The sequence below is a fragment of the Saimiri boliviensis genome, chromosome 9 (genome assembly GCF_048565385.1).
Source record: "Saimiri boliviensis isolate mSaiBol1 chromosome 9, mSaiBol1.pri, whole genome shotgun sequence".
Taxonomy (NCBI): Eukaryota; Metazoa; Chordata; class Mammalia; order Primates; family Cebidae; genus Saimiri; species Saimiri boliviensis.
In genome coordinates, this window is record NC_133457.1 from 38,918,859 (window position 1) to 38,934,788 (window position 15,930).

General features: G+C 36.8%; 1 protein-coding gene across 3 annotated transcripts in view; it reads left to right on the forward strand.

Annotated features, from left to right (window-relative positions):
- UBE2E2 (ubiquitin conjugating enzyme E2 E2) overlaps window positions 1-15,930 on the forward strand; it is a 357,133-nt gene that overhangs the window by 255,372 nt on the left and 85,831 nt on the right. For all 3 annotated transcript variants that reach the window (XM_074405720.1, XM_039480217.2, XM_074405721.1), the window contains exon 4: window positions 14,253-14,385. In XM_074405720.1, coding sequence (XP_074261821.1) covers window positions 14,253-14,385 — 133 coding nt within the window. The remainder of the gene's footprint in view (window positions 1-14,252; window positions 14,386-15,930) is intronic.

Genomic DNA, 15,930 nt, shown 5'->3' on the forward strand with positions numbered 1-15,930 from the left:
ACACAGTAGAAGGTGGGGCTCCTGCCTGTTCTCAGCCCCCCACCAGTTCTGTGGAGGACACAACCCTGGCCGCACCTCCCCCACTACAGCTGGTGTCCCTACAGCAGCTGCTGCAGAGAGGCCACTGCTGCCATGAACAGAGCGAGACCTTGTCTCAGAAAAAAAAAAAAAAAAAAAGAAGAAGAAGAATATTCAGAGAACCAAGAAAGGCATAAAGGTGGAAAATAAAAGCCATTTTAAATGCTGTAAAATTGCTTAGTACAGAAAAAGGATTTCTACCTTCCTAAATTTCCAGTAACTGAAGGGCATTGACAAAATGGTTTTTTGAACAGAAATAGAGGAAAGGACCTTATATATAGCAAAATATAATGAAACTAAGCATTAGAGAAAACTTTGTAGTGTAAGAAAAATTAACCAAATACTTGAAAGTCAGTAATTGGTGAAACTGCCTTAATAGGGTGCTCTTTTTTTCGAAAGCATTAGATACAACGTTTTAGCAAGTATATGAAATATCAGTGACTTGTGATTTTAACATATTGATAATGACAGATTTGGGTTTTGATCTTCCCAAAAGAAAATTAAATCCATCAGAACAAAGAAGCCCAATTGGCAAAGCACTTGACAGATTCAAAAAAGATAGGCCTGTTTGTTGTCTGTAACATATTCTATTTTCTACCTTTAGTTTCAGCTTTAACATTTCTTTTCTTTCAAATGCTACTCTGGCCCGTCCACCTGCATCAAATGAATAATAGGTTTTTACAAGTCATAGCAATTTTTTCTGGAATATAAGACAATGAGTGTCCATCTTTAGAAGGAAATTGTTTTTTAAGAATCAGGCTATTCTTTTTCATTTGAACTAATTACTTGGTGCCTTCAGAGCTTTGCTTTCATATACTATGTATCTTGTAGTCATACTGTGTCCTTTGCATTTGTTTCAGTTTATAAAGAGTACAATTAGCCTTTTTAATGCTTAGTTCAGTCACAATTAAAGCTCCCCTAATGGGTAGGGATTGGTCTTTCCAAGGCCGAGAAGGTGTTTTTAATTATTCATTCCTCTGTTTCTTACAACAGCCTCAGCTGTGTATTATTCAGAGGTTAATGCAAACTGAGAAGTGGATAAATTAAATCTACTTGGCAGCCAACATCCCAACATGTTAGCAGACACTGTAAGATGGGGATGGGCAGTGTAAGTTATTTCCATCATTGCATCACTGCCAAAAGCAAAAACCACTAAATCCTTCAAAGATAGCCCACGTTGACAGGAATTATTAAGGGATACTACAAGTTGATGGTTCTTAAGTAGCAGATCTTCTGTAAAATCTGTGTTTGTTTTGCTTACAAAGAGAAGGCAGTGGCTGAAATCTAAAAGGCAATAATAGCTACTGTAGAAAATTGACGTAGATACCATGACTAATGAACTTTGTATAATATTAAATCACCAACTTGAGTGCTAGAAGTCACTTCTATAAATGTTTTACAATGGCCAACTGCAAAATCTCACATGAAAGCTGAGGCCTCATAGACCATCCTTAGACAACTAAGCAATTGAGTGGTGAACTATGACATAACGAGAAAGTGCTGTGATAACTTAACTCCTGTGAGCAACAGGATATTTCTAGAGTCTTTCATTTGATTCCTTTTGAAAATGTGTATTTATAGCTATAGAACCCAGCCTCCTGAGTAGCTGGGACCACAGGCGCACGCCACCATGCCCAGCTAATTTTTGTATTTTTAATAGAGACAGGGTTTCACCATTTGGCCAGGCTGGTCTTGAATTCCTAAGCTCAAGTGATCCACTCACCTCATCCTCCCAAAGTGCTGGGATTACAGGCATGAGCCACGCCTGGCCTCAACACTACCTCTTGTTGGCAATCAATCAATATCTTTTAATGTTAGATTATTTACAGAGTGTGTTTTAGCCATCTAGCACTTTTCTTCCTGAACGGGGCTGGCATTTAGGCTTTCTTCTGCTAAACTTAAAAAAAAAAAAAAAAAGTTTTTGTTGAAATAGTAATGAGTGTATATCATGGAGGTGAGAGGATTAATTTTAAAGCCGCTGTTTCAGAGTATGTAGGAACTTTGGCCTGGCGCTGCCTTCAGATGTTATAGAATGGATGATGCAAAACTGAAGGTATTCTTTGCTGAATTATAAACCAAGAATGGTAGTTAACTGTCCCTCTCAGATCTGCACCATCTTAACTTCTAAATGTAATTTTTACTGTGAATACTTTTTAAGTATTAGAAAGTAATAATTATGCAATTAGAATGATACCAGGGAGGTTTACATTCTGCCAGGTATGAGTGGTAACATTTCTGAGAATTGAAAATTTTTGTGAAGGGATTTGGCTTCCTGAAAACTGTGTAGGGGCAGCAATGGCTTACATTCTTATTAAAAGCTTGTTTATACTGCAGATACGATCAGTAGATACATTAAAACTCCACAGTTTCCCTGCCTAATAGGTGGGAGGTGGGGATGGAATTAATTAAAGAAATATTCCTTGCTACATTGGCTAGTTCACAGGCCCAAGTATTCTTAACAGTACGGATAAGAGAGGCTATTTCTGGAAGCCCTGATTTCCTTGAGACCTTTCATTACACCTTTGAAACATGCCCAGGATGAAAAGATTGAAAAGTATATTCAGATGCTCATCATAATCTCTGGTGATCTGTCAAGCAGGGTAGTTTATCATGATGGTAACCTTTCTGGTTTTTTTCACTTCGGTTTTTGTATCTAATTGGTAGGAGTAGTGACAGAGTAAGAGTCTTCACTTTAGGATTAGAGCAGTGGTTCCGCACCTTTTTGGCACCAGGGACCAGTTTCATAGAACACAGTTTTTCCATGGATGGGGTGGGTTGGGGAGATGGTTTTGAGATGATTCAAGCACATTACATTTATTATTCACTTTATTTCTATTATTACATTGTAATATGTAATAAAGTAATTATATAACTCACCATCACTTAGAGTCAGTGGGAGCCCTGTGCTTGTTTTTCTGCATCTAGACGGTCGCATCTGAGGGTGATGGGAGACAGTGACAGGTCATTAGATACTAGATTCTCATAGCACACAACCTAGATCCCTCGCATGCACAGCTCACAATAGAGTTTATGTTCCTATGAACACATGTAATGCCACTGCTGATCTGACAGGAAGAGGAGCTCAGGCAGTAATGCAAACAGTGGAGAGCACCTGTAAATACACATGAAGCTTTGCTCACTCACCTGCTGCTTATCTCCTGCTGCGCAGCCTGGTTCCTAACAGGACGCGGACTGGTACTGAGGGTTGGGGACCCCTGGATTAGAGGATCCAGGTTTTCTTTTCTGGGTGCGACCTTGAGCAAAGCATTTTCCTTTTCTGACCCTTAATGTTACCACCTTTGAAATGAAGGCTTTCAATGGAAGTTTTCAGTGGGGAAGGAGCCTTTTCATTTTTCCTAAGTATTCCTTTCTTTCCTCTTCCCTCAGTAAACATGCTGAGAATCACTGGTGAAGTGAGTCATTTTTACTGCAAGGTATAGTGAAAAAAAGGAAAAGGAGGAAGGTATAGTGAAAAAAAGGGAGGAAGGTATAGTGAAAAAAAGGAAAGAAAGATTGAGAACCACTCAACTTATTTCTAGAGTCCTTTCAGCTAATGAAAGATTCCCTGATTCATTATTTTAAGTAATTCTGATTGATTTTATGCCTAATTGTCCAACTCAGTGGAGTTCTAGTCCAGTTCTAATGCATGCTTGCTTCTGTGTTATAAGAAAGTTGAACTGTAGATGGTTTCCAGAGTCTTTATAATCATAACCTGTTTCTAACAACCTATATATATACAGTTTGAACCTCCAAAATTTGATTTTTTAAATCTGAAAAACTTCTGGCCCCAAGCATTTTAGATAAAGGATACTCAACCTGTAAAACTTAAGACTTGGTTCTTGTTGATTCCATGGTTGGTCATTATGTTTACAAGTAACTATGTATTATAAAAATGTAGCTTAAAAAGAAGAATATGCAGTTATTCCCTGTAGTCTTTCTTCCTGCTTCCCAGTTTCTCTACTTCTCCCTGCTCACTACTTCCTACAGTTATGTCTCTTAAAATTTTAAATCTGTTAGCATAGTTGTGTACTTGTTGCAACATACCCACACATTGGGAAAATTAAATATACACACTGGTAACACAAAAAGAGGCAGGAAAGTCAATGAGTGTCGTGAACTTGCTGAAGGAGTCTTCCTTTCTCAGTGACTCATAGAAGGCTAGTTTACTCTCTTAAGTTTGCTGGCTACTCCTTTCCCTGGGAAAAGGAAGTATTATGATTATTAAGTAGTAGTTATTTTTTGATTTAAAATATTCATTTTCTTCTGTTTATTCCTCTCTGCTAAGTTGTTGACAGTGATAAGGGTACAAGGTAGATTTGGTGAAAGATAGCCAAAATCATTTTTTTCATCTTTACATCTCAAATCTGTAAAGTGTGATTGAGGATAAATATCATTCCCATTTATTAAGCACTCACTGACCAAAAAGTAAAAAATAATTATTTCTCTTGCAGTATTTCAGGAAAATTAGAACCAGATACTTAAGGACTAAGAAGAAACCTTATGGAGGATAAAATTAACAGTCCAGTTCTGCATGGAGTTTGGTGTATGAAATGGATCTTTTCTACCAGCCCTATTGTATCCTAACTTCCTAAGGTGTTTTGGAAGACATTGGCAGTACTGTTTTTTGTTTGTTTGTTTGTTTAAGTTAATAAATACAAATACAGGGAATCTCAGGAGTTTATGGAATAGTAGTCTTCATTTGTCCTCTGCTCAGACACCACAGAATTGGCTTGTTTCTGAACACCCCTTGGGGCATAGGGAATGCCTTTTTACTGTCAGTGTAGAGTTCTTTTTTTCTGTGATCCAGTTAATGCTGTTTCTTAATACGTCTTCTTCCCCCTATATTAAAGGTCCTATATATATGTTTTTTAAATATTTCTATTTGTATAGCATGTTACCACTTCCACAGGAGAGCCTAGTACAGCCCTTAGAGGATCGGAAAGGTTGTAGCTAAGTTAAGAGTTAGGGGTCAAATAGAATAGTCAGACCTATAGAATGCAAAAGCCAGGAGACAAGAAAGAGCCCAGCTCCCTTGAAAGCTCTGCGAGTAATTCCAGTATGATTCGAGTAATAGAGTTGAAGGGGAGCTCTGGGATGGCAAGGAATGGGGCCAGAAGTGTAAGCAGGAGCCAAATCTTTATGAAAGACCTTGTATATCCTACAAAGATCTTTGGGCTTGATTGTGAAGAAGCCAGAGAAAGCAGGGAAGCAAAGATCCTATTTAAAGGAGTTTCTGGAAATTGCCCTATCTGCAGATTGATGAACAGATTGGAGGGAAGCCAAGCTGAAGGCAGAGAAGCCACAAAAGATGCTGGTGCCCTTATCTAAATGAGAGCTGATGCAGCCAATAGTCAGACTACAGAGATAACTGTGAAGTAAGATTCAACAGAATTTGAGGGACTTAGAGCAGAGGAGAAAGAAGAGGCATAGTCAAGGATGACTCTCAGATTAGACATGCTAGCAGTTTGGTAGGTGATTGTCAAAGGTAGATAATGAGATACCAAGAATGAAGGTGAAAAGACTAGGTAGCTGAGGGTGGAACCCCCAAGTAGGCACACATTGAAGAGAACAAATAGGAGTAGAACCCTAAATTAGAGGGAGACTGACACTAGAGACACGCCTTCATTATTGTGTTGTATGCCAAAAGCTCAATATCCCTGCAGCTAGCTTCCAAAGGGGCTTTGGACATCGGTGCAGTATATCGTATGAATGTCAACAATGTACTTCCCCAGTGGAAAGATGAATGCAGCTACATGGACTCTGCTTATAAGCAAGGATTGCTAAAGCTTTTGAAAAATCCCCTCATCTTCTCACTACCCCATCCCTAATAATTTCAGGTCAATTCCCTCAACTGACCTTACAGGGACTGAGAGCGCCTATCTATTCTTCAGACAAGATACTTCCTACCTAATCAGTCGCACGCTTACTTTAAGAGAATTTCACTGGGTTGTAGGATTAACAGACAGCAATCTCATTTGCTGTGTAGTATGCTTAGATTTTTTTTTAACAAACAGTTTAGGTATCTATTGCAGTTAAAACTTTATTTTTAGCTAGCTTATCCCATGAATACTAATTTCAATAAGCCATTCCCCTTTGATTTCTTCTAGTTATGCCATTAATTATAATCCCTTCAATCAAGACTTAGACTTACAATATACATAGCTAATACTTATTCAGCATTTGCTATGTTCAAGCAGGATTCTAAGCACTTTTTTGATAATAATATTATTAAACCTCCCAATAACCTCCCAACTTCTTTGATTTATGATGTAGAAATGTAATGTGAGCTATGTATGTAATTTTAAATGTCCTAGTAGCCACATTAAAAGAAGAAAAAGAAATAGGTGAATTTTATCTCAATACATTTTAGCCCACCATTTTAACCTGTAATTATTATTAAATAATTATCAAATAGGTAAATAGTAATTATTAAAACTACTGATGAGATATTTTACTTTCTTTTGAGGTACCGTTATCTCATTTTACTTACAAAGGGATTGAGGCACAGAAAGGTTAATTAAAAAGTGGTGGCATGGCCGGGCGCGATGGCTCAAGCCTGTAATCCCAGCCCTTTGGGAGGCCGAGGCGGGTGGATCACGAGGTCCAGAGATCGAGACCATCCTGATCAACATGGTGAAACCCCGTCTCTACTAAAAATACAAAAAATTAGCTGGGCATGGTGGCACGTGCCTGTAATCCCAGCTACTCAGGAGGCTGAGGCAGGAGAATTGCCTGAACCCAGGAGGCGGAGGTTGCGGTGAGCCGAGATCGCGCCATTGCACTCCAGCCTGGGTAACAAGAGTGAAACTCTGTCTCAAAAAAAAAAAAAGTGTGGCATGTCAGATGCATTCTTTCTATAGAGCCAGAATCCCAACATTGCTTAGGCATCCTTCCTCTTTACCTGTCCCAAAGTCGGTGTTAAGTGAAAATGCAGTAGGCACAGCCAAAAACTCTCAGTCTTAGAATCACAGGTGTGGCACAGCAGATTGAAAGTATTCAGTCTATTTAAAGCATCTTATGATCTTAAGTAAAAACTATGAGAGTGTAATTCTTGTTATGATTATTATTGTATATAATATTTCAGCTGTATATAGGGTCTCATCCACCATAGGCTACAGCATGGGAAGCTGAACACAGTTTCATTCTGCTGCGAATTTTTCCTGAAGCAGCAACCTTGGGCATTCAGCCAAATTATAATTTGCTGATATTTTGCATTCTAAAAGATTTATCTCATTGTGTTTTTGTTTTGAAATTTCACTATGAAAGCTTTAGGGTTTGTTTTTTTTTTTTTCTTGTTTAAAAAATAAAATCTGAAGAAAAAAAAGTGAGGGAATTGATCATTTTCAGAATGTTACAAGTAGGAAAACATTACTAAATAACCTCATACCTGAAAATCCTGATATTAAAGAAACATTCTATTCATCGATAATTTGTATTTCCTAAGAGTGGCAGCAGTGGATTTAGGTGATTTCTGAAATTCTGCTGTATCTAAATACACATCATAAGAAATTAATTACAGAATCGTTATTATAATTTTTTGATGTACACATCTTGGTAGCCTGATTTTCCGGTTCTGAAATCATTCTTACAAATTCACTAAGCAGTCAGCCTCTTTGAGTGAACTTCTATATCATCTACAACACATAACAGCAACCGCAATAACCATTGATATTTGGAGGGTTACCATTGTCCAAGTTCTGTGGTTCTGTTAGTACAATTCTAAAAATTTACAAAGTTGCTGATATAATTATCTCATTTTGCAGTTGAGGAAACTAAAACATAGAAAAATTATGTATTTACCCAGATCCTAACAGGTTTTAAATGCCAATGCTAGGATTCACACAACATAGTCTGACTCCAGAACCTGTTTATGTTCTTCATCACTGCTCTGTACTGCAAGTGGCACTAAATTTTATTTGATCAGCTTGAGAGATAAATGATCATTAAAAGTATAAAACAGTCTACAGCATCTCTTTCTTGCTTCCTGATTCATAATACGGAAATATGATGTGAGCCATGTTATATAAATTTACATTTCTTGGTAGCCACATTAAAAGAAGAAAAAACTAAATAGGTGAAGTATATTTTTAATACATTTTTAGCCCAGTATATTCCAAGTATTATCATTTCAACATGTAGTTATTAATAATTATTAAATTAATAGGCAAATTGTAATTATTAAAATTATTAATGAGGTATTAGGCATTCTTTTACATTGTCTTCAAAATTTTGTGTATATTTTACACATACAGCACATTTCAATTAGCCCTAGCCACATTTCAAGTGCTTAATAGCCTCATGACTGCTGTATTATACAGCAAAGTTTTAGATGTTGAGTTCTCAACTGGTACATATCCAAATAGGATTGGGACAGAGGGCTGTACAGTTCAGGAACCACTGTTATAAGCTTTGGGATTGCAAGTGATACAGATATACCATTTCTAAAATGTTGGAAGAGTCCAGGTTGCTAAGACCCAATTTTTATATGAAAAAAAATAGTATTAGTTTAATATGCTTTTTTTTTAAGGAGTCTCACTTTGCCACCCAGTCTGAAGTGCAGTGGCATGATCATGGCTCACTGCAACCTCCACCTCCCAGCATCAAGCAATTCTCCTACCTCATTGCCTTAGCCTCTGGAGTAGCTGGAATTACAAGTACCCACTACCACACCCAGCTAATTTTTGTATTTTTTTCTTTTAGTAAAAACAGTTTTACCAAGTTGGCCAGGCTGGTCTTGAACTCCTGGCCTCAAATGATCCACCCGCCTTGGCCTCCCAAAGTGCTGGGATTACAGGCTAGTTTTACATGCATTTTAAAAGATCAGTCTGTTTTCAAGACTATTTGTTGCTACTGGCTAAGGTTTCTTAAAGAGCCATACTTTGACAGCATAAACCAATTCAGAGTGATAATATTAGCTGTGATATTTTGGTCCACTGTTAATAACTACATAGACGGCTGACTGACTTCAAAGAACCAGTAAAACTTGGAGTTCTGACTGAGAGCCAAATAAAACTTGGAATGGGCTCAAATTAAGTTGATGTTATCTGCAGACATCACCCTTCTCGGTGAGATAGTGCTGTCTTCAGAGTCCCTTCCTCAGGCACACTATTTGGTGGTGACTCCTTATTTAACCTATATCTTATAACTTGCTATGGTTACCATTCTTAGGAGGCCATTTTAAGATTTCTCAAAGTGACTCAGAGAAATTACAGCTGGGTATTTGCTGAATGTGTTTGTGTATGTTATTTCATAGCCATATATACACTCCTGTGTGTGTTTTTTAACTAAATTTATTCATCTACCTTGAAGTAATGTTGTAACTATAAACCTATAATCTTCTCTATTTTTTAGCTCTTCCTTCTGATAAGCTTATGTATTCATATTGGGTTTAATTATAGCTCAGGGCATAACCATGTGTATTATTCATGTGAGTGAGTGAGCTTGTCTGGCAACAAGAGGCCGTTGTTGCCAAAGCTTTATTGTCATCTGGGCTGAATATATTCTGTCTGTTCCTCATTGCCAGCCTCAGGAGGAGGTGGTAAGGGGGAGATGGGGGAGGAGTGCTGTATTCTGGTCCCTTGCACCACTGCTTCTCAGTGTATTTCAGCCCTTTGCAATAAGCTAAGATAACTGTGATTTTACTTCATCTTATTTTAAATAAGAGAAATCAAACACTAGAAATAATATTTAACTCTGCCTCATTTCCCATCTCTACATCTGTTTCCTCCCATCTCCCCACTCCAACTCATCCCTTGCTTTTCTCACAACCACTATCAGGAATTTAGGCTTATCTTTCCAGATCATTTCTTAAAGGACTTTGACATAGATATGTGTACATAAACAATATAAAATATTCACACAGTAGGATCTGTTTTTAATTTATACAGTAGGGTTTACACTGTACATATGCAGCAGCTTGCTTTTTCTCACTGTATTGGTGGACTTTTGACATAATTTTTCTTAATATAAAAATTGGGTGCATATGTAATAACATACCTAACACATTAGTAGGTTAGAAAACCTAGTAATAAAACAGAAAGCACCTGAATTCACTGCACACACTGAGAAGTAAAACATACCCAGAACCACTGAAGCTCCAATGTGCTGCTTCTCCAATCTCTGCTCCCACCCAGGAAACCACTTTTCTAAACTGTTTATTTTTTCCCTTGTTTTCTTTTCTTACCTTGTATTTATGTGTCCCTCAATAGTATGTTTTCTTGTTTGCTTGTTTTGAGCTTTGTAGAGATAGTATCATACTGTAAATATTCTTTTTAGACTTAATTTTTTATTCAATATATTTTTAAGATTCCTTCATGTTAATCTGTGTATTTTTCACTGCTGTATATTATTCCTTTGGGTGGATTTACCCATTTTTCTGTCAGTGGCCATTTGTGTTGTCTCCAATTTTGCTGTTATAAGTAGTGCTTCTATAAACATTCTTCTCAGTGTCTTCTGGTGGTACACACATGTAAAAGTTTCTCTGTAGTGTAATTGCTATGTTGTAAAATAGATGTACAGTTGACCCTTAAACAACTCAGGGGTTAGAGGTACCAACCCCCTTTGCCATCAAAAATTCATGTATAACTTTTGACTTCCTCCAAATTTGACTACCAATAATACCCTACTGTTGACAAGAAGCCCTATTCATAACATAAACATTTAACACATATTTTGGAAGTTACATGTTTTATATACTGTATTCTCATAGTAACATATGCTAGAAAAAAGAAAATATTAGTAAGAAAGTAATAAGAAAAAACACATTTACAGTATTGTACTGTGTTTATTGATACCCTAAGTTTACATCATCTGTTTACAAGATGAACTGGCAGCTAACCACAACTATAGACCCCAGTCTACAGTGTATATCAAGTAATTCAACTTTTTCTTGTAATGGCATGACTTTTCTCTGCTTCTTGGGAGCACTTCCAGAATCACTAGTGGCCTTTCGTGTGGCTCCCATGGTGTTATTTAAGATTTACGGTATTGGATAAACACAATGAACAACAAAAAATAAGCGAAAGCGAGCACTTTTTGCCACAATACGCAATTTGCTGGAGAGATGAATTGCTCATGCAGAGATGATATTTGTCACATGGCATTTTAGGCATTTTAAGCAGCTATTGGCAATAGTGGAGTTCATTGCAACAGCAACAGGAGGTGGTTACAGAATTACTACAGTAGTACAATATGTACTACAGTTACTTTTATGCAGTTATGACAATTCTATATGTTTGTGTTTGCTTGCATTTCTTTTAACTGCACATGGCATTAAGTATGGTTTGGGTGTATAATTTTAACTTCATAAGAGATTATATATTTTCTGGTAGAAAATGATAAGAAAAACTAGTATCTACTTATATTTTATGCACTCATGACATTCCTTTTTCTTAATTTTTCAATGTAGAAATATGGAAAGGCTAGTGGTTTGTCAGCGAGCTGTTTTTTCAAATTGTCACAAATCTCAAATTTTTCTAGTGTATTTTCTTGGGAAAAAATTGTGTATAAGTGGACCACGCAGTACAGACCTTTAGGGATCGACTTTATATCATTGTTGTTCAGGGGTCAACTTTATATTCAGCTTAACTAAATGAGTCGATATTCTTATCCAAAGTGATTACTCTCATCAGCAGTACATAGGAGTTTCTGGTTTTTCCACATCCTCTTTAACGCGTGGTTCTGTCAGGCTTTTTTTTTTTTTCCTATGTGTTTTGCAAAATAATAATATCAAAATGTGATTTTCAGTTTCATTTCCCTGATTTTGATGAGATTGAGCATTTTTCTTATGATTATTGGTCATTTGTGTTTCCCTTTTTTGGAAATGTCTATGTCTTTTTAAATAGAGTTTGTCTTTTTTAAATTGATTCTTAGGAACTTATATATTCTTGACACTAGAATTTGGTCACTTTTATATGATCCAAGTATCTCCAAGTATCTTTTCTCAGTTTGTGGCTTGCCTTATCACTCTCTTCAGTCAAACTTTAAAATTTTGACTTTTGCATTTAAATATTTAATTGATCTGCAAGCGAGTTTGTATACTTATTGAGGGTAAAAAATCAGTTTCTCTGTTTTTCAAATATAAAAACTTGTCCTAGTCCCATCAGTTGACATAAATCATGTTTTCATATGTATTTGGAAAGGTTTGAGGAATTTCTTTGAGCTTCCAAACAAATTTTAAAATCAACTTGTCGAGTTCTGGTTTTAAAAAACAGTTGGATTCTTTTTTTTTTAGATGGAGTCTTGCTCTGTTGCCAGGCTAGAGTGCAATGGCACGATCTTGGCTCACTGCAACCTCCATCTTCCAGGCTCAGGTGATTCCCCTGCCTTAGCCTTCTTAGTAACTGGGATTACAGGGGCATGCCACCACACCTGGCTAATTTTTTTGTGTTTACTTTAGTAGAGACGGGGTTTCACCATGGTCAGGACGGTCTCAATCTTTTGACCTCATGATCCGCCCGCCTCGGCCTCCCAAAGGCCTGGGATTATAGGTGAGAGCCATCGCCCCCAGCGTGGACTTTTTAACTGGAATTATAGTGGATCCGTTTGAGGAAATTGACATGGAATATCAGGTCTCCCCACCCATAAACTTGGTATCTCTCTCTGTTTATTTAACTCTTATGAGTATTTTTCAGTAAGTTTTATATAAATTTCTCCGTAAAGAGCTTTAGCCCAGGAGTTCAAGACTAGCCTGGGCAACATAGTGAGACCCTGTCTCAGAAAAATACAGTTTCTAATGGTGTATTGAAATGAAGTTGATATTTGAATATTGATCTTATATCTAGCAATTTTACTAAGCTCTTTTATTAAGTTTAATACAGTGTATATGTATTTGGGATTTTTTTTCTGTGAACCTAAATACTGCAAATACTATTTTATTTCTTCTGTTTCAATCCATATACCTTTTATTTTTCCTTGTGTTTTTTATACTTTGATAAATGTGATCTCTAGTACAGTGTTGATTGGAAATGGAGATAACTGCCATTCATGTCTTGTTCATCAGTTTAAAAGGAGTGCTTTTAATATTTTACCATTGAATGTAATTGTTGATGTGAGGTTTTTGATAGATGTTCTTTATCAGGTTAAAGAAGTTTCCCTCTATTCCACTTTTACTAAGTTTATGAAGTTTTTTTTAAAATCACAAATGGCTATTTGTGATAAAATGGCCGCTCAATAATGAATTTTCTATAGATATACACTCATTTCAAAATAAGAGGGAAAAGAAGCTGAATCTTTATTGGCAATAAAATCTTTCCCAAGCATCTTAATAGAGTTTCCTACTTTGTTACAGGGTGTGAGGAGAATTTCTAGCATTCTATTATTATTGCATGTAGGTAATCATTAGATGAAACAAAAAAAAAACACTGGAAAGCTAAATGCTAGTCTCATTTTGCCCTTCTTTTTACCTGAGAGAACTAATGCAATTCAGCTGAATCACATGGGCCATATTTTTTTTTTTTCAACAAAATTATCGGAACTCAGAGACATAGATGCTGCTATTAGCCATGTGGCTTCTTCACTTGCATTGTTATTAATTCATCATCATCCAACATATTGACTTAGGAGGCACTAAGGGCAAGACACAACCTGTTCCTTAAGCAACTTCGAGGGAGGGTGGAAAGAAGCAATAGTTACAAAACACATTTATAAAACAAAATGATATATCTTATCTACAGAACTCACTGGTCATGACATATTAGGAAGTGGGGAGAAGGAAGGGAAGGTTCAGATGGGATATGATTATTTGAGCTGAGACTTTGTATGATGAACATTGAACCTCCTTTGTCTTCTCAGTTGTTAACAAAGGGATCAGACTAGTCATTCCCCAGCGGCCCTTCTAACTTTGAAATTTTGTCTTTGACATCACAAGTAATTTCAAGCTTTTATTAAACATTTGTATTTCTGCCTCTGGCCCATGGTCTTTGGACTCTTTTATTCCATAGGCGTAAGGTTGTGAATGGCAAAAGAGGATCTTGGTGTTCTTGTATTAAGTAATACCAATGTATCTCACTTATAGGATAATGATAATATTGACAATATGAATCTTAACAGAGAATTAACTGATTAACTTTTTGTGTTTTTATGGAACTGCTCAATTGGTTATCATAAATAGATTTCATTAAATTCTAGCCTTCATGTAATTTCTAAGCACATTTCATTTGCATGTCTTATTTCAGTGCTGGACCCAAAGGAGACAACATTTATGAATGGAGGTCAACAATATTGGGACCCCCAGGATCTGTCTATGAAGGAGGGGTGTTCTTTCTTGACATTACCTTTTCACCAGACTATCCATTTAAACCCCCTAAGGTCAGTATGAAGTTTTTATTGATTTTTAGCAGTATGTATTATATTTCTAGGTACATATACTTATTCTTAAATACACATTTTTAGGGATGCATGTATATTCTGTTGTCACAGACAGCTTCCCAAGACTGATAGTGTATAAAATGAAATTGTAGATTATTCCTCTACCCCAGCTTTTTACTGATTTTGTTGCTTTTTCTCCTCATTATCTCCTTTCTTTGTTATGCACTTTAACATAAAACACGATGTTTTATGGGTGAAAATGGGGGCATAAGGTTGGGCCAGGGTTAGTACCAGAGCCCAGAGAATCAGACGTAGCCTTGAGCCAGAGCCCAAGCAAGCTAAGCACAAGGGTCAGGCTAAAGGCAGAGGAAGCCTCCCCAGGGCAAGGTTTATAGCACCAGCTACGGAGCTTTGAGTTTTGCTGTCTCTAGACTTCAGCTGCTCACATGTAGTACACATGGACTAGTATGGAAAGTGTGACCCACAGAGACTTAAAAATGGTGTTAAGAAAATTCAGTAGAGTATTTATAATAGTTCATTAACGAAACTGATAAGGAAAAGTCATTTATGTTTATGTCTGACGTGCAAGAGTATAGTGAAATCAGAACACGAAAGAACTCTCACTTAAGCCAAGCTTATATACTTTAGAAAGTCTTCACATTTTTTTCTGCTGCCTCTAAGTCAGATGTTTGACTCTTTTAAATATTATGTCATCTCCATTAGCATCTATTCTCCACTATGGCAAAGGAAATGACCCTGAAGACACCATGTTTAGCTACCAAGAAACAATTCTCATTTGACCCTGACTTAACTTCATAATACACAGGAATAAAAAACTTTTTTGCATTGTAGGTTGGAGTAAACAGTATAAAAAAACAAGAATAAGACTAGAACTCCACCATGACTTTCTATAATTGCCCTCCCTCCTCTTCTTTCCCCCGCTCTTCCTTTCTTCCTTCCTTTCCATTGATGCTTAGATAGTGTTACCAAAGCAAAAAGTAGTAACTGTAATGCTCAATGAGAAAATCAAGGACAGAGGAACTATGTAACTTATCTAGCATTATACATCAAGCAAATTGTGGTGTAAGGATTTGAACCTGGAAAGCCTGGCTCCAAAGCCCATACTCCTTCCTCCATTACACAATACATTTTATTCAAGCTGTCAGGGCTGGTGGCACTGGTGACCACCCAGAGCTTGCATTTGGTAGGTTTTCAATGACAAAGCTATAGTAAATCTAATACTTATCTTCTCCCTTTACTGGATAGGACCCTTATACATTTCTTTTCTACTTTAGACCAGCCCGTAAGTCACCTGGAGTATCTGTTATACTGCAAGGGATGTAAGGACCTTTATTTGTCAGCCTCTACCACCTGGAGAAGTTTACTAGTAAAACTAGGGCATGGGAGGAATGCTTGATCTGTCCTCAAATGTTTCAGGGACTGTGGTGTGGTTTGGGGTTGGACTTTATCCAAGATGGTTAGTTAGGACAAAAATAGAAGCAGGAGGGTGTCAGTTACAGGGAAGTAGATTTCAATTTTTTATGA